Raw genomic sequence first — 18,565 nt, 5'->3', positions numbered from 1 at the left:
CCAATAGAACATCTTTGGAGGGAGTTGAAAGTCTGTGTTGCCCAGCGACAGCCCCAAAACATCACTGCTCTAGAGGAGATCTGCATGGAGGAATGGGCCAAAATACCAGCAACAGTGTGTGAAAACCTTGTGAAGACTTACAGAAAACGTTTGACCTGTGTCATTGCCAACAAAGGGTATATAACAAAGTATTGAGAAACTTTTGTTATTGACCAAATACTTATTTTCCACCATAATTTGCAAATAAATTCATTAAAAATCATACAAATGTGATTTTCTGGATTTTTCTCTCTCATTTTGTCTGTCATAGTTGACGTGTACCTATGATGAAAATTACAGGCCTCTCTCATCTTTTTAAGTGGGAGAACTTGCACAATTGGTGGCTGACTAAATACTTTTTCCCCCCACTGTATATGTGTGTGTTCGTCCTGGAAATCTTGACATTTAAATGCAGTCTGCATTTATTTATTGTCTATTACGTCAATCTAGAGGAGTTACATGTACACTTTGTTGCCAGGAACATCATCTTCACATCACAAAAGGTGTATAGAAATTTGAAGTAGACTGAAAAAAAAAATACAAATAGGAGAAAGGGGTAAACGACTGACGGTAAATCTTTTAATAGAAGGCAGTGTGATTATAGCCTACTACCTATACAAATATGTTATAGACCACATCTTCCTGTTAAATGGAGATGGGGAATGGTATATTGCAGTTAAAACGAACCATTCCCCATCTTCATTTAATAGCCCAAGTTCATGGAAGCCATCATTTCCTTTGGAACCAAGAGTCCACGGCATACAGCGATATCGCTATTTGTATTGCTTCTTTCTCTTAATGAGTGCATCTCTTAGAGCAATCTGTATGGAGAGAGAGAGAGAAGAGATAAATAATACTGAAAGAAAATAAAAATTATGCTGCACACAAAAAATAAACGGAATTTACCTGTTTATCTCTGAAGGATCTCTTGTTCTTGGTCCGTACATTTAGACTGTGTCTCATCATCCTGAAGTCTTTGTTCCTCTTCTTGTCCTTGTTGCTGGTGGAGGCGAACGGATTCAGCTTCTCTTTCCTCTTCTTCACAAACTCCTTCCTATCTGAGCGGCCAGCCTACCATCAAAACAAACCACATGATCGGATGAAATCCTGAGAATACGAGAATTAGAATTGAGCACATTCTTGATTGAGATTGTCACCTGTGCAGTGGCCAGTCTTGATTCCTTGTCTGCCTTGGGTTTCTTGTGCAGCTTTTCAATGTCTCTCAAGGTAAGGATTTCCCCTCTGAAAACGGTTTGCAATGTTATTCGTTAAGATGTGTACACACACACACACCAATTGCAGTTAAACAATTTCCAACCGTTTGCATGAGTGTTTATCACGCTTATGCTGCGTTTAGATGGTACGAGGTAGATGGTAAACCGGATGTCATTGTTTTCAATGAGAGCACGACAGTAAATGCGTTGACGCTGGCAGCGAATGCAGTCAGCCGCCACTAGGGCATTCCCTATTCCCTCAACCCACGCACTCTTTACGTGACACATGTAAGCGTCGCATGCACGTGACCAATAGGGCCTGACCTATAGCATATCATAACCACATTAATACATTGGTTAACAAACTCTGAACACCGTAACAGATGACAGCAAAATGGATGCAGATGACGTGACAAATAAACTGGAAACGGGGGGAATGTTTACTGGTTGCTCAGGAGGTAAAGGGGAAGTCAGATGGGTGGAATAAATGTGACTAGTTGTGGAACATACAGGAGATCAAGAAAAAGGTGTTAAGGACAGGTGCTGTTAGATTACAATATACTTTTTCTGACCGTTTTGAACAATGTAAACACTAAATAAATTAAAAGCGTACCAGAGAATGTTGTAACGTCAAAAAAATAATAAATTGCAAAGCCTTTATTACAGCAAAGACTGAAAAAAAAGTCACATTCATTCGTGAATTCAACCGCCAACATGGAAACGGTTTAGTTTTTGTTTACGCCAATTATTCAAGGGTCTCTTTGTTATTTTATTTTAAAACCTAAACGCTTGATTGCATTTCAAATCATGAATGCCTCATATGCTGTGCGATGACATGAACGAATGAATGATACAGTAGCCTATATAGGTATTGAAACATGCCTAAGTAAGTTATGGTATTAAGACTAAACAGGATACACTCTTTAGGCCTACAGCTCAATGGCAGTTATACAAGGCTGCTATACTAAGACTACTAATGATTTCACTTATTATAATCATCATCATAACAACAACAGGTAGATCTAGAAAAAAGACGGTTATTATTATTATAAATACTATTTTTCGGACAATTTGGAACAGTGTAAACACTAAATAAATAAATGTAATCTAATTATAATTAATCTGGTAATAACAGAGGCTGCTCTAACGATAAAAATAAAAAGTGTAAAGCCTTTATTACAGCAAAGCAAAGATTACGAACAGCCACATGTGTACATGTGGTTGTGTGAGGCTTGGTGCTTACAGAATCAGTAGGCTATTAAAACAAACAGGCAACACAAGCCGGATCGGTCTTATTTCTGTAGATATGCAGTACCAGTCCAAAGTTTTAGAACACCTACTCATTCAAGGTTATTTTATTTTATTTTTAACATTGTAGAATAATAGTGAAGACATCAAAACTATGAAATAACACATATGGAATCATGCAGTAACAAAAAAAGTGTTAAACAAATCAAAATATGTGTTATATTTGAGATTCTTCAAAGTAGCCACCCTTTGCCTTGATGACAGCTTTGTACACTCTTGGCATTCTCTCAACCAGCATCCTGAGGTAGTCACCTGGAATGCATTTCAATTAACAGGTGTGCCTTCTCAAAAGTTTATTTGTGGAATTTATTTTCTTCTTAATGCGTTTGAGCCAATCAGTTGTTGTGACAAGGTAGGGGGGAGGTATACAGAAGATAGCCCTATTTGGTAACAGACCAAGTCCATATTATGGCAAGAACAGCTCAAATAAGCAAAGAGAAATGACAGTCCATTGTTACTTTAAGACATGAAGGTCAGTCAATCCGAAAAAATTAAATAAAATAAAAAAATATGCCATTTAGCAGACGCTTTTATCCAAAGCGACTTACAGTCATGCGTGCATACATTCTTTTTTTGTGTATGGGTGGTCCCGGGGATCGAACCCACTACCTTAGCGTTACAAGCGCCGTGCTCTACCAGCTGAGCTACAGAGGACCACATTCCAAGAACTTTGAAAGCTTCTTCAAGTGCAGTCGCAAAAACCATCAAGCGCTATGATGAAACTGGCTCTCATGAGTACCGCCACAGGAAAGGAAGACCCAGATTTTACCTCTGCTGCAGAGAATAAGTTCAAAATAAGTTCATTCAAGTCAATCCGGAACATTCCAATCAGACAGCTGTCTTTTTTTTCCTACTGCTCGACTACAGACATCTCGGTCGACCAACAGCCTATCGACCAGTCGACTAAATGGGGTCAGCCCCAGCCGCCGCGATAGACGGGACCTGCCGCCAGAGTTCAAATATTTCAACTTTTGCCGTAGCGTCGTTTTCTATCGGGTGTTGATTTGCACTGGTTTGTTTACTGATATCACCATAGCAACGCATGCCGTCGTGCTGGATTGCTTTTGCCGTCACCCTCTCTTGCCTTCTTGTCTCGCTATACCGACTGGTATGAAGTTTTTTTTTTTGCGTCCCTTCGTCTAAACGCAGCATAAATGCGTTTTAAATAAGATATTCCCATTAGGGAAAACGTGGATCCACAATCATCATTATAACAAAAAGTCGACCCCATTTTGAATTATATTGATCATAGGAGCGGAGGTAAAATTATAACAACAACAAGACTGACCTTTCACCCTCATCATCGTCCACCATCTTCCTCTTCTGTCCCTTGCCCGGGGCAGCGTTGACCTCTTTAGCCATCTGAGCCAGACGGATCTTCTTGAAGTCGTCCTGAGTGAGGAGTCGACTGGAGCTGACCGCTGCCGCCTTGGCTTTCCTCTCCTCTGGATCCATGCTCTTCAGCTTCTCAGCCTGGGCGAGACACATACAAATGGCCAATGAGAAGACGTTGCTCACCAATAAGAACACCTTATCCACCAATCAGAACACTAATCATAAGACTGCTGAACAATGAATCAAATGGCCACCCGGACTATTTACATTGACCCCCACATCCATTTGTTTTTACAATGCTGCTACTCGCTGTTTATTATCTATGCATAGTCACTTTACAAACTACCTCGACTAACCTGTACCACCGCACATTGACTCGGTACCGGTACCCCCTGTATATAGCCTTGTTATTGTTATGTAATTTTCTTGTGTCACTTTTCGATATTTGTATTTTTTTGTACTTTATTTTATTCAGTAAATATTTTCTTCACTCTATTTCTTGAACTGCATTGTTGGTTAAGGGCTTGTAAGTAAGCATTTCACGGTAAGGTCTACACCTGTTGTATTCAGCGCATGTGACAAATAAAGTTTGATTTGATAATCACCAGGGTAGTAGTGTTCATTCAGCACCAAATGGCAGAAAACAGACAAACAGGGAGGGACAACCTGAACTTGTGCAATAAGAAACACTCATTTTAGTTTTCTGATTCAAAGTGTTTTGCTACGGTGTGCTCTATTGAACGCGAGCCAGCCCAGCTTTTCAATATCAGGTCACCAACCCAGAACACCTAACAGACATGGGGCTGATGCAGAACCCTACCATTTCTGTGGTGTCTTCATCAGAGGAGTGGTGAACATCGATCCATTCTCCGTCCTCATCATCACTGATACTGCTGGCACTCTCCCAGCCATCTGGAGATGAAGAGGAAACGCCGGAGGAAGAAATGATCAAATAATCAATATTTAAACCCGTCTTAACTATTTTCACACAGAACATCATCTATTGCATGTCGGACATACCGTCCTTGATATAAATCCAAATGAGAGTCCTTGCAGCAAAAAACCCAACAAGTAGAAGTTTCAAGTTCTATAATAATGACTATACACGATCCAATCCCTTACCGCCATCCCCTTCTTCTCCTCCATCCTTCTCCTTCTCCTCCACCTCCAGAACCTCTGCTCCAGGGATGTAGTCTTTGGCCCCCATCTCGCCATAGTCCTGGATCTTAGCCTCTGTAGACAACTCTGTGGGTCGCCCCTAGTAAACAACACAAAATGGTTAAGTTAGCAGTTTGCACAGGCCTACAGGACATTTCAAAGCACCTCAGCCCTGAGAGGAGGAACCACCTAGCATATGGGCATTAGAACGAGGGAGGAAAAACATTACGATGTTGAGATCATTTTAAAATGTATATTACATTGGTCTCAGCAACATACCCTGTCTCTCTTATGTAGCATCTTTGGATCCAGGCTTCTGAAGAGCTGAATGAGTCCTCTGGCAGACATCATCACATCTAAAAAAGGCAATGACATCATTTAAATAACCGTCATTGAAACCCTTTGAATCGTTTTTTTTTATGACACGTGATGAATAATCTCTTGTAGCACATTGGTTTAAAGAGAAAAGATTCAAAACAAAACATGTTACCCTACTACAGTAAGGACAGACTACTTACTCTTGTCTTTGTGCATCTTGTACTGAGCCAAGTCCTGGAGGAGCTCTTCTGTGATGGCTAGGGGACAGCGAGCTGCCACCTCCTTGATGGCATTGATGCTGTACAAAGAAAGTCCCACAACTCTGTTACTCTATGTAACCGTGTTACTACCAATAATTGATGCTGTACAAATCTCAACTGTATAGAACAGTATTATATACACACAATATCCCATGGTAACAATCACATGCAGAAGGTGAGTGACTTTACAATGGCCATCCAACCGGGTTACAGAGGGATCCTAGGTGAGTGACTTTACAATGGCCATCCAACCAGGTTACAGTGGGATCCTAGGTGAGTGACTTTACAATGGCCATCCAACCAGATTACAGAGGGATCCTAGGTGAGTGACTTTACAATGGCCATCCAACCAGGTTACAGAGGGATCCTAGGTGAGTGACTTTACAATGGCCATCCAACCCGGTTACAGAGGGATCCTAGGTGTGAACGTCTCCCTTACCCAACACACATCACCTCTCCTGAGTTTCTGTCTGTCACAAAGTTATTGGCTATGGTCATGATGACAGGCTCGATGATCTCAGGTGGAACTAGATGATGGGAGGACTGGGCAGCACACAGGAGGATCTTGGTCACCTCTGGAGAAGAAAGAAAGAAGAAACACAAGGCATAAAATATTTTTTTTGCAACTCAAGTTCTGGGCCCCCTGTAGCTCAGTTGGTAGAGCATGGCGCTTGCAACTCCAGGGTTGTGGGTTTCGTTTCCCACGGGGGGGGGGGGGGGGCCAGTATGAAAATGTATGCACTCACTAACTGTAAGTCGCTCTGGATAAGAGCGTCTGCTAAATGACTTAAATGTAAATGTATTAAACGCAATGTGACTAATTGCATGTTTGTTTTTAATTACAAGCGGAGCCCTTTCTTAGAACATACCTCTTTGATGGGGATAAATAAACCGCTGTACAGACTTCACTGACATTTTCAACCTCTTCCTGACTGAGTCTGTAATACCTACATGTTTCAAGCAGACCGCCATAGTCCCTGTGTCCAAGAAAGCGAAGGTAACCTGCATAAATGACTACCGCCCCGTAGCACTCACGTCGGTAGCCATGAAGTCCTTTGAAAGGCTGGTCTGACCGTAAGGCGCTACAGAGGGTAGTGCGTACGGCCCAGTACATCACTAGGGCCAAGCTTCCTGCCATCCAGGACCTACAGTTGAAGTCGGAAGTTTACATACACTTTGGTGTATGTAGGTTGTTGTCATTAAAAATAGTTTTTCAACCACTCCCTTCAAACTCAAGTGCCTCTTTGCTTGACATCATGGGAAAATCAAAAGAAATCAGCCAAGACCTTAGAAAAAAAATTGTAGACCTCCACAAGTCTGGTTCATCCTTGGGAGCAATTTCTAAAACGCCTGAAGGTACCACGTTCATCTGTACAAACAATAGTACGCAAGTATAAACACCATGAGACCACGCAGCCGTCTTACCGCTCAGGAAGGAGACGCGTTCTGTCTCCTAGAGATGAACGTACTTTGGTGCGAAAAGTCCAAATCAATCCCAGAACAACAGCAAAGGACCTTGTGAAGATGCTGGAGGAAACAGGTACAAAAGTATCTATATATCGACATAACTCCCGAGTGGCGCAGTGGTCTAAGGCTGGTTCGAATCCAGGCTCTGTCGTAGCTGGCCGCGACCGGGAGACCCATGGGGCGGCGCAAAAATTGGCCCAGCGTCGTCCAGGGTAGGAGAGGGAATGGCCAGCAGGGATGTAGCTCAGCCCCCACACACGGGGCCAGTATGAAAAATTAAATAAAAATGTATGCACTCACTAACTGTAAGTCGCTCTGGATAAGAGCGTCTGCTAAATGACTAAAATGTAAATGTAACCTGAAAGGCCGCTCAGCAAGGAAGAAGCCACTGCTCCAAAACCGCCATAAAAAAGCCAGACTACGGTTTACAACTGCACATGGGGACAAAGATCGTACTTTTTGGAGAAATGTCCGCTGGTCTGATGAAACAAAAATAGAACTGTTTGGCCATAATGCTCATCGTTATGTTTGGAGGAAAAAGGGGGGGCTTGCAAGCCGAAGAACACCATCCCAACGGTGAAGCATGGGGGTGGCAGCATCATGCTGTGGGGGTGCTTTGCTGCAGGAGGGACTGGTGCACTTCACAAAATAGATGGCATCATGAGGAAGGAAAATTATGTGGATAAATTGAAGCAACATCTCATGACATCAGTCAGGAAGTTAAAGCTTGGTCGCAAATGGGTCTTCCAAATGGACAATGACCCCAAGCATACTTCCAAAGTTGTGGCAAAATGGCTTAAGGACAACAAAGTCAAGGTATTGGAGTGGCCATCACAAAGCCCTAATTGAACAATTAATAAAATGGCCACCCGGACTATTTGCATTGACCCCCCCTTTGTTTTTACACTGCTGCTACTCGCTGTTTATTATCTATGCATAGTCACTTTACCCCTACCTATATGTACAAATTACCTCGACTAACCTGTACCGGTACCCCCTGTATATAGCCTCATTATTGTTATTTTATTGTGTTACTTTATTTTATTACTTTATTTTATTTAGTAAATATTTTCTTAACTCTATTTTCTTAAAAACCACATTGTTGGTTAAGGGCTTGTAAGTAAGCACATGTTGTATTTGGCGCATGTGACAAATAACACTTGATTTGTAGGTTTTAATTACAAGTGATGCACTCACTAACTGTAAGTTGCTCTGGATAAGAGTGTCTGCTAAATGACTAAAATGTAAATGTAAGTGGAGCCCTCGTTTACAACTTACCTCTTTGATGGGGCTGAATAAACCGCTGTACAAAGGGATAGTAGTTAAAGAGAAAGAGCTGTGGGAAGAACAGAAATAACAACGTGAATGTCTTCTTTTTTTTTTTACATTGTAGAATAATTGCACTGTTCATATCTAACAGTGCCATTTTCTTACCTCATGAATCCCAACCAGTCGGGATATTAGTTCCATCATCATGATCTTCACCTCAAAACGCTCCTTAGAGTCCTCCAACTGCTTTAGCAGCTTCTCTGAAAAATCTGTGCAAAAAAAATAAATATATTTCTTAGGAAAACCAGAATAGAGCGACATAAAGAGGTCAGATGTAGTTTAGTGTATAAGTGTGTGCTTTTGAGGGTGACCATACATACCTTGAGGATCATGAATCAAGTGGATGGCAGAGAAATTGAAAACCTCTACCTTCTTCTTCTTCTTATGTTTCTGTGAATCATCAGGTTAGATTCATTAACTAACCAATCAACAAAAACGAGACAATTGCCACTTAAAGTCTATCTTAGGTAAAAGACAAAACACAGGAATTAATTAGCGCAGGACTGTCAGCGTACCTTAAGGACCTTCATGGCCTTCTCCATCTTCTTCTTGTTCTTGGTTGTCTTCTTCCCTGTAGAGTACCTCACCATCAGGTCTCTAGCCGACGGACCCTCCTCCTGGAGATAAGAGATTGGCTTAGACCTGACAGAGCAAGGAAGTCTCTCCTCCAATCATAATGCTCACCCCCCTCCCCTCTATACATGCCTCAGATTCTGAATCACTTTCCCGCTTCTCATCTTCATCTTTGCCCAGGAAGAACTTCATGCCTGCCACAAGGATCTTTGTGACTTTGGAGAAACATGCTGTTGTGATGACGTTAACAGTTTTGGCGTCATTCCTGTGATGGAAAACAAGGAAATAAAAATATATATATATATCATGTGACGTGTTTTTTGAAGATACTTAGCACAGAGCCAAGGCATGTTACTTACCAGATGTTCCTCTTGTACAACTCAATCATGACATCCAGCGAGATCTTGGCTGCTAGAGGATTGCTGTCTCTCAGCATGGTGTACATGAAGTTCTGTAATGTGGTGTTGACTTTGTTGTTCTTGTGTTTGGAGTTGATGTTTTTTATGTCATGCACGATGTGCGAGTACAGTGTCTGGGGGGAAGAGATGAACAGGAGACTTAAGCGAGATGCAGACCGTGACCGACAGTGCAGACTGACCATAGAGATGGAATAACAATACCCTGGGGGGGGGGTGCAGACAGACAAGACACTCCGGGCTCACCTTCCTGAGGAGCTTGTCGTGACAGCGCAGTAGCTCAAAGAACAGCTCCAGAAGACCTGTGGGGTTGATCAGATCTTTGTTCCTCAGCAGAATCAGGGCTTTGCAGAATGTCTGAGCGAGGGAGAAACATGAGGGGGGGGGGGGGGGGGGGGAACACATTAAATCCACGTATTTGTAACGGCTGACAAGGGTGAGAAAATACCTGTTGATGATATGTTCTCTTACCATTCGTAGATCAGGCTCGAGGACTGTATGATGATTCATAAGGAGCTCGGTCAACTCCTGAGGGAAGGAGGCAAGTTGCTGCAGATAGCAGTGTCCAACCTGGAACATCACAATGAGTGATTTAGCTTGATAGCTTCCTATGAGGATTAACATCAGCAGTATACTTGTGTCTACAGTTGGCGATCTATAAATAATTGACAGTTCATGGTTTCCAATAAGATCCACAAATACAGCAGGCCTACAGACATTTCCTGATTTGAGATAGCTTCGACCCCAACTAGGGTACTCACATGACATTTACAATTACGTTTCTGATTACTTAAATAAAACAATACAATATCCAAATTATTATTAATATCATGAATTTGGCATACTATTTATAGGACTAGATTTGAGAGTGATGATCGTACCTGAGCAAGGAACATGACCAGGTCTGCCAGCTCCTTGTTGGGCTTGTCAGGCTGGAGTTTGAAGATCTGGACATTGGACTGGTAGTGTCGATATTGTTGCAGGAACTGTAGATTAGAAATTAAGACGATCATAGTGAAAAATATGTAATCAAGTCAGCAGGAATTGACATAGCCAGCCTCTCCTGATTCCGAGCGTGGACTGGATAAGCGTCCACTCTCGTCTCTACTATATATAGGGTCCAAAATTCTGAACAGTCCCTTTATAAATGTGTAAGTGGCTCTGGATAAGAGCGTCTGCTAAATGACTTAAATGTTAATAAATCAGAAGAATGTTGACTAAACTTCATATTAACTTACTACACCAGTTGTCCACTGATTTCTTCCTTAAACCTGCGAGGTATTACAGTCTGATGTATTACTACTAAGCAATAGCTGCACACTATTGCCACATTCAGCCAAGGGTGTGCAACTTAATTTTTCCGAAAATGGTGGTGGAAAATGGTGTTTTATTAATAAGACAGTACACATTTTTCCAGTTTTTTTTTTCTCCCACGGCGGCTCGCCATTAAAGTTAAAGGAGGAAAATGATGCTTTTGCAGCCTGAATGGAGGATGCTTTATGTACGAGCCGGTCCATGGGGGACACGAGTGTATTACCAGGAATGCACATCAATCGAAGAAGATTGTGCCGATCTAGAGCCACTGTCTGCTGCCTAGGCTACATTAAAACAGCCTACGGATAACATTCGGTGCAATGCGGAACACGTGCTGCTAAAAGAGGTACAGCAACGGGTAGTGCAATATCTCGCAAGCTGTCGCTATGGACTGCCATTAGACCCGGTTTATTAATACATTTGATCATGAATAAAATGTGTCTAATATTGGGCTAAGACGTAACTAGTTAGCTCGTTTAGATAGCTGGCTAGCTTGCTAACGTTAGCTATCTAGCAATGCAATCAAATATAGTAATCTACCTAATTAACGTTAGCAATATAGTTATATGATACATGACATCATTAATTGACCCTAAAACATAGCTTGCTTTCTAATGTCAGTTAAATGTAAAGCAGATAACTAGAAAGTTAGCCAAGTAGTTTGTTTACTAGTCAAACTAGCTAACGTTCGTTGGCATGCGTTAGCTAGTTCAGTTTTATACACTCACTTCTTCCGTGTACGACTGTGGATCTCTCTTGATCAGGTTCTGCAATTGCGGCAGATTGGTTGGCAATTTGTTGCTGTGTCGACCCGACATTATTTTATTCATTTTCGGTGTAAAAGGGAATATCTATATTATAAATATGTTATCAAAATACCAACGTGGCTCACTAGTAGATCGCCATTTATTTTCAGACTCACGACGGAACGTATCCAGGGACAAACGAAGTGGCAATGAAACGCGTTGCCAAAACCCAGTGAATTCGGGTGAAATAAAATATTGCCTACAGTAGACACTAGTGTTGTGCAAAGAAGAATATTGAAATTAAGGTCCTTACATAACCCACTTAAAAAATGTTACAATATGCTATAGAACCATATGCAATACAGTAATATTTTGAACATCTAGATAGGAAATAATCATAAGCCACGCCCAAATCAGATTTACAACTGATTGCTGATGCCATATAAACACTATGCATTGGTCAGATTTTTAAGCGTGTTCGAGGTGAGTGTACCAATGTGTTGTGAGTCAAACATGTATGTTGCTGTTAGTTAAATAAAAATGCTTGCAAACCTCTTGTGATTGAGACAAAGTATACATGTCAGGGTTCTATTCCTCAAGCTCCCAATTGGAAGAGGCCCATCCCACTAATTGCTGAAAAACTGTAAATTCCATATCCTTTTTTTTCGTGTCATTTATCAGACGCTCATATCCAGAGCGACTTACAGTTAGTGAGTGCGTACATTTTCATACTGGCCCCCCGTGGGAATCAAACCCACAACCCTGGCGTTGCAAACGCCATGCTCTACCAACTGAGCGACAGAGAGCCTGTCATACAACATGACTGATTAATTGAGATTAGTCTGGAAATGTGATGCAATTCCAGCTTTTCTCTGGAGTTGTGCTTGCACTACCCTCTTTTCCTGTATTGACTCAACTAGTTCAATTAAAGCAAATGTGGAGTTGGATTAAAATGGTTCTTGCTGAAGGCCAAAGTTCCCTCTCCTCCTAGCCCAATAATGGACTAAATGAGACTAACGTTACTCCTTATAGTCCAAGGACCTTACATGTTCTGTTATGAAGACAAATACTCTCAATTGGTCCTAGAAACATAAAGCCCTCTACTTTCATATCACATCAAAGTATGAAGAAAAAAACCTCCACATTTTTTATTTAATTGAACTGTTGAGTCAAATCAGTAAGGTTGTATGACAGGCTCTCTGTCGCTCAGTTGGTAGAGCATGGCGTTTGCAACGCCAGGGTTGTGGGTTCGTTTCCCACGGGGAGCCAGTATGAAAATGTATGCACTCACTTAACTGTAAGTCGCTCTGGATAAGAGCGCCTGCTAAATGTCTAAAAATGTAAATACACACTTAAGTGTTGCTTTCGTCCAGCTCCTTGTGTATAGCCGTAACGGATATTTTTGTGACCTTATTTTACCTTTTCTGCTGCTTTTGAGACACGGTTAAAATCCCAACCCTGGGACACTACTTCTTGACTAATTAAAACTCAAAACAATCCCAATGCAATAACTATTGGTCACTCTATTATGGATTATTATTCTAATGTGTATTCATTATAGAATTGTCAGGTAATGTTTTTTTTAAGTACACTCTAGAGTTGTAGGCCGAGATATCTCCAATCCTAAAAGCAAACATAAAATAAACAAGGAATTACAACTTATTTACATACTGTGTGTGCATGTTGTGTTTTTTATTTTTTTCCTTGTCAGCCACCCATCTCTGCTTCATAAAAAGCTGAGGTCTGGCGCTCCCTCCAGCTCATCTTTCTCCTCGGCCTTGGTTGCCTGAATTTAATTCCTCTGCTCTATCGATCGCTACATAAATCCATCGTGGAGAAGAAACGTTAGTATGGCCGGAGCGATGTGGATGGGTAACCAGGGGATGGCCTTGGTACGTAAACAATATTTTTGCAGGACAACAAACATATTCGCCTGCCACTCCTGGGAACCCTGTACAAATGCGAGGGCTGTTGGGGCCCCCGTTTCAACTCCAGATGACACAACCTCCACACACGCCCAGAGGGTTGCAGGTCTGCCGACTTCCTTTTCGTCACTCATTTTAATCAGAGAAATATCCAATAAACCAAAGACGTTGCTTTATCTGTGAATGTACTTTATTTCACACTTTATTTCCTAAAATAAAATGGAGAACACAAAATAAACAAGTTATTACCATTTATTTACATTGGGTCTAATGTGTGTTTGATGGGGGCATGTTTTTAAACTCAGAAAAAAAGAATTTCCTCAAACTGTACACATTAAGCAATACTGTATTACAAAATTATCAATCACATTTTGATTTGATAGATATTTAAAGTAATAGTTATGTAGATATGTATAATGGATATGTAGGCCTAGATATCTCCAATCCTAAAATAAAATGGAGCATGCATAAAATAAACAACATTGGGGCTAATGTGTGTGACACACAGAGAGAGTGAATGTTTTATTTTTCCTTGTCAGCCACCCATCTCTGCTTTGTCAGTCTTGATAGGCCCAGTGTATGCACTTCTGGGTGAGGTTGTCGGGCAGTGGTGTAGTGCATGGCAGATCTGAAAGAGAGATGCACAAAGTGACAGTAAGTATACAGCTCAACAACATGTTTGTGTGTGCGCATATCTGTTGGTGTGAATGTAATATAATTCTGAATTACCTGAGCAAGTTGAGGTGACTAAACTGCTTGGAGTAATCCTGGATTGTAAACTGTCATGGTCAAAACATATTGATACAACAGTAGCTAAGAGGAGAAGGCTGTCCATAACAAAGCGCTGCTCTGCCTTCCTAACAACACTATCAACAAGGCAGTCATCTATGAACTTTTAAACCTCTTGACGAATGATCTGGCCTAAATGGCTGTACTCTTTTGTAATCTCCACCGGCACAGCCAGAAGAGTGGCCACGTCTCAGAGCTTGGCTCCTCTCTCTTCTTCCTAGGTTCCTGCCTTTCTAGGGAGTTTTTCCTAGCCACTTTGCGTCTACATCTGCATTGATTGCTCTTTGGGGTTTTAGGCTGGGTATATGTATAAAGTACTTTGACAACTGCTGATGTAAAAAGGGATTTTATAAAATACATTTGATTGATTTGTATATGCTTCTATTCATGTCAGTAACTCTAAATGTGACATTGCGTTATCTTACATTTCCTCAACAGGAAGTTGTACCTTAAGCCAACACTTTTTCCTCGTCTTTCGTGCTGGGGACAAGAGGCTTCAGGTGTGGGACTGGAGGACCTAGAGAATTAGAATATTAACTATAATTAGTTCCCACATTTATGAATGAAATTCAATGTGGGTTAGCTGTGTATCTTATGTGATTGAGAATTGCGGAATGATATATATATGTCAATTTTCTTTCGAAAATCTGCCACTGAACCACAAAATTCTATCTAGTGAGAGTGCATACAACCTTTAGCTTATTGTACCAGGTCAACAATAAAAATAAATTCAAGGGAGACCTGGCAAAGAGGGCGGAGCTCTCAAGTTAAATACATATCCATAGCAGCAGCTAAAGACAATGTGACCACCACCACAGCAGCTATGGTATGGCTAAAGACAATGTGACACTACCACAGCAGCATGAATAAAGAAGAAGAAGAAGAAGAAGAAGAAGATGAAGAAGAAGAAGAAGAAGATGAAGAAGATGAAGAAGAAGATGCTGCCTTGCGACTAGCTCTTAGGAAACTTTGCAGTATTTTTTTTTTTTTTCTGTATTTTTTTTTTTACACACTAGCCCAGATTTGTTTTTGTGTTATTACATACAGCGACTTCAAATAGAGTGGGGACTTACATCTTGGTTCCATCTGCGTTCTGCCTGGCTGGTCTGTCCTTGTGGAAGTTGTAATCTAGTGCTGCCAGCAGTGTTCTGGCCTCATAGACTGGTGGTGGAAAGGAAGAAACGACTGCTGGCGCACATCAGAATATGGTTCTGCTAGGACTCAAGGTCAGCTGTTGATAAAAAAAAAGACAAGTTAAATTGTAATTCTCCTTTGGCTGTGTGTATGTCAAACATCACCCTAATGCAGGGATTCCCAACCATCTCCTCTGTGACCAATAGACCAATATTTCTTTACGTTTTCTGGTGGACCCAGAGGACAGTACTGCAGTGATGCATAATGGCCCATTATCTGTAACCAATTGCTAAATAGGGGGAAGGATTTTTGAGAAAATATTTAACCCACCTGAAGTTCAGGTATTTATGAAGATCCTTCAGCCACTTTGTGTTGGGGACGATGTCTGTGAGAGCCTGATGTGTGTTGCAAAGCTGTCATCAAGGCAAAGGGTGGCTATTTGAAGAATCTCAAATATAACATATATTTTGATTTGTTTAACACTTTTTTTGGTTACTACATGATTCCATATATGTTATTTCATAGTTTTGATGTCTTCACTATTATTCTACAATGTAGAAAATAGTAAAAAATAAAGGGAAACCCTTGAATGAGTAGGTATGTCCAAACTTTTGACTGGTGCTGTATATATTTCTAAAACTAGATTTAATCTAGCAAAAATAAACGTTCAAGATGTGTATGGTCATAACCAAACTTACTAATTAGAGCAGAAATCTGAACATGTGCGGATTTCTTTTAGCGGGATCTCCGTAATCAACTGATCCATGGTCCTAATGAACACCTCTCTTTCTCCACGATGACAGAGTTTCCCCTGGGTCTCCCTCCTGTCAATGTTCACTACGGAGATGATGTCTCTGGAATCATTCTCCAATGTAGTGTAGGTGCACAGTAGCCTGGTGAGTCCATGCGGCCATCAGCTGAAATTGTAAGAGACATAGAAGTAATACAGAAAAAAAGCAGGACATCCATGTTAAATAATTGTGGTGTACTGTAAGCACACAACCAATGAAGTGTTACCTAGGGCTACCACACAGTCTTTTGGTTCGCAGACGGTCAATGATCGAAGACCTTTTCTCCATCCAGAACAATTTGATCCAGTCCACACAGTATGAGTCTTTTGAATGTTGAAAAACTACTGGAAACCATCCCCATGTTCATGAATTTGAAAAGGAGGCACATTTTTGAGCAACTATTCCCAGACAGCAAGATGTTTGTGGCCAACAAAAAGTTGCCTGCCAGCATCCCATGCTTCTTTGTGGGCTGAGACTTCCATTTCCAGACGCAGTGACCTTTTGGGGCAGATTTGTAAGATAAAGACAGCATGCAATAGTTCCATACTACCATAAATATATATACCTCCCCAGTGCACGGTCTTGGTCTCGAACCAAATGTTGGAGTGAGTCCCTGGCTATCTGTAAATGAAATAAAAACAAGAAAATGGTGCTGTCTGGTTTGCTTAATGTAAGGAATTTGAAATTATTTATACTTTAACTTTTGATACTTAAGTATATTTTAGCGATTTACATTTACTTTTGATACTCAAGTATATTTAAAACCAAATACTTTTAGACTTTTACTCAAGTAGTATTTTACTGGGTGACTTTCACTTTTACTTGAGTCATTTTCTATTAAGGTATCTTTACTTTTACTCAAGTATGTCAATTGGGTACTTTTCCCACCACTGAATGTATGTCACAAAACCTAGCTAGTGAGCTTGCTTGTCAACTCTCTACCAAGCTTCATAATGTTTAGCTAGCTAAAATTTTTTCAGTAATGTTCTGTAATAACGTCAGTCACTTGGAAGTCTCAAAAAAGGCAAGGCAACTATACTGCCGAGCACCATTACAGCTGCTGACGTTACAGCCGAGCGCCATTACAGTTCTATCACTCTCAAACAGAGAAATGCCCTTCAAATGTTAGCTAGCTGCCAATGCAAAATGTAAGTAGGTTATAAATGATCATGACTCTCAAAAACACACATACTTATGTCAATATCTGGTTTTAGATCGTAAATACAATGTACACCCTAGTTATTTATCAAGACAGCCATATAATTTAGATAGCATAAAGCTAACCCGGATTCTCCATTCACAAACATCACAGCTTCCATTAAAGAACACCCTCTGTGTTCTGTTAGACAGGTAACTCTCGATCCACGATATAGCAGGGAGTGTAAAGCCATAACACATTTGTTTTTCCAGCAGCAGATTATGATCGATAATGTCAAAAGCCGCACTGAAGTCTAACAAAACAGCTCCCACAATTTATTATCAATTTCTCTCAGCCAAACATCAGTCATTTGTGTAAGTGCCGTTGAATGCTCTTCCCTATAAGCGTGCTGAAAATCTGTTGTTAATTTGTTTACTGTGAAATAGCATTGTATCTGGTCAAACACCATGTTTTTTCAAAAGTTTATTAAGGGTTGGTAACAGAACAGGCTGATTGGTCGGCTGTTTGAGCCCGTAAAGGGTGCTTTGCTATTCTTGGGTAGCGGAATGACTTGTTCTTCTCTCCAGGCCTGAGGGTACACACTTTCCTGTAGGCTTAGATTGAAGAGATGGCAAATAGGAGTGGCAATATTGTCCTCAGTAATTTTCCATCCAAGTTGTTAGATCCAGGTGGCTTGTCGTTGTTGATAGACAACAATACTTTTTTCACCTCTTCCACACTCACTTTACGGAATTCAAAATGTAAATGCTTGTCTTTCATAATTTGGTCAGTTATGCATTGTCTTGACAGTGGATGAAAGGAGCCATCAGCTAGGTAAATGTTTGAAGATAGCCGGACCCCTTCTCTCCCACAGAAGAGGGGAAGGGGTGCTGTGCCAGTCTTAACACCTTAACACTGGGTCGTACATTTTTTTATATTTTATTTTTTATCCAGAGCGACTTACAGGAGCAATTCGGGTTAAGTGCCTTGCTCAAGGGCACATCGACATATTTTTCACCTAGTCGGCTCGGGGATTAGAACCAGTGACCTTTACGGTTACTGGCACAACACTCTTAACCACTAAGCTACATGCCAGGAGAGAAACGATCTCTCTCTGCCTTTTAGTATCCACCAAAGGAATGCCTTTGTCTAGAGAGAGTGTGGCCCGCCTAAAAACTCTAACATCAAAAGATTGGACATTGGAACATTATTTCTGACATCCAAATGTTTGGAATGGTCAGTGGGGATCTAAAGAATAATCATGCCATATTGTTTATTATTTTGTGATGTCATTAAGGATGGTATCAAGAA

The 18,565-nt window shown here is 40.9% G+C and overlaps 1 protein-coding gene across 1 annotated transcript; it reads right to left on the bottom strand.

The window, feature by feature from the left end:
* Window positions 1-596: 596 nt before the first annotated feature.
* Window positions 597-11,659, bottom strand: sdad1 (SDA1 domain containing 1). Its single transcript, XM_084169943.1, has 19 exons — window positions 11,460-11,659; window positions 10,299-10,403; window positions 9,889-9,987; window positions 9,664-9,774; window positions 9,361-9,533; window positions 9,134-9,266; window positions 8,944-9,045; window positions 8,749-8,818; window positions 8,534-8,637; window positions 8,378-8,435; window positions 6,072-6,207; window positions 5,573-5,670; window positions 5,334-5,410; window positions 5,019-5,154; window positions 4,717-4,808; window positions 3,850-4,034; window positions 1,197-1,281; window positions 946-1,110; window positions 597-860 (listed from the first exon to the last, which is right to left on the bottom strand). Exons 1-19 carry the CDS (start codon window positions 11,559-11,561, stop codon window positions 813-815), a joined length of 2,079 nt encoding a protein of 692 aa, XP_084026069.1. The 5' UTR covers window positions 11,562-11,659; the 3' UTR covers window positions 597-812.
* Window positions 11,660-18,565: the final 6,906 nt, after the last annotated feature.

Source organism: Coregonus lavaretus (genome assembly GCF_964263955.1).
Source record: "Coregonus lavaretus genome assembly, chromosome: 10".
Lineage (NCBI taxonomy): Eukaryota > Metazoa > Chordata > Actinopteri > Salmoniformes > Salmonidae > Coregonus > Coregonus lavaretus.
This window is presented reverse-complemented; position numbering and strand designations above follow the sequence as displayed.

Coding starts and splice junctions, on each gene's coding strand:
- sdad1 (XM_084169943.1), bottom strand. CDS start 11,561: ATGAATAAAATAATGTCGGGTCGACACAGCAACAAATTGCCAACCAAT. Junction 5,671..6,071: donor GGAGAGGTGATGTGTGTTGG/GTAAGGGAGACG, acceptor TTCTTTGTACAG/CATCAATGCCATCAAGGAGG. Junction 4,809..5,018: donor AGGAGAAGAAGGGGATGGCG/GTAAGGGATTGG, acceptor CTTCATCTCCAG/ATGGCTGGGAGAGTGCCAGC.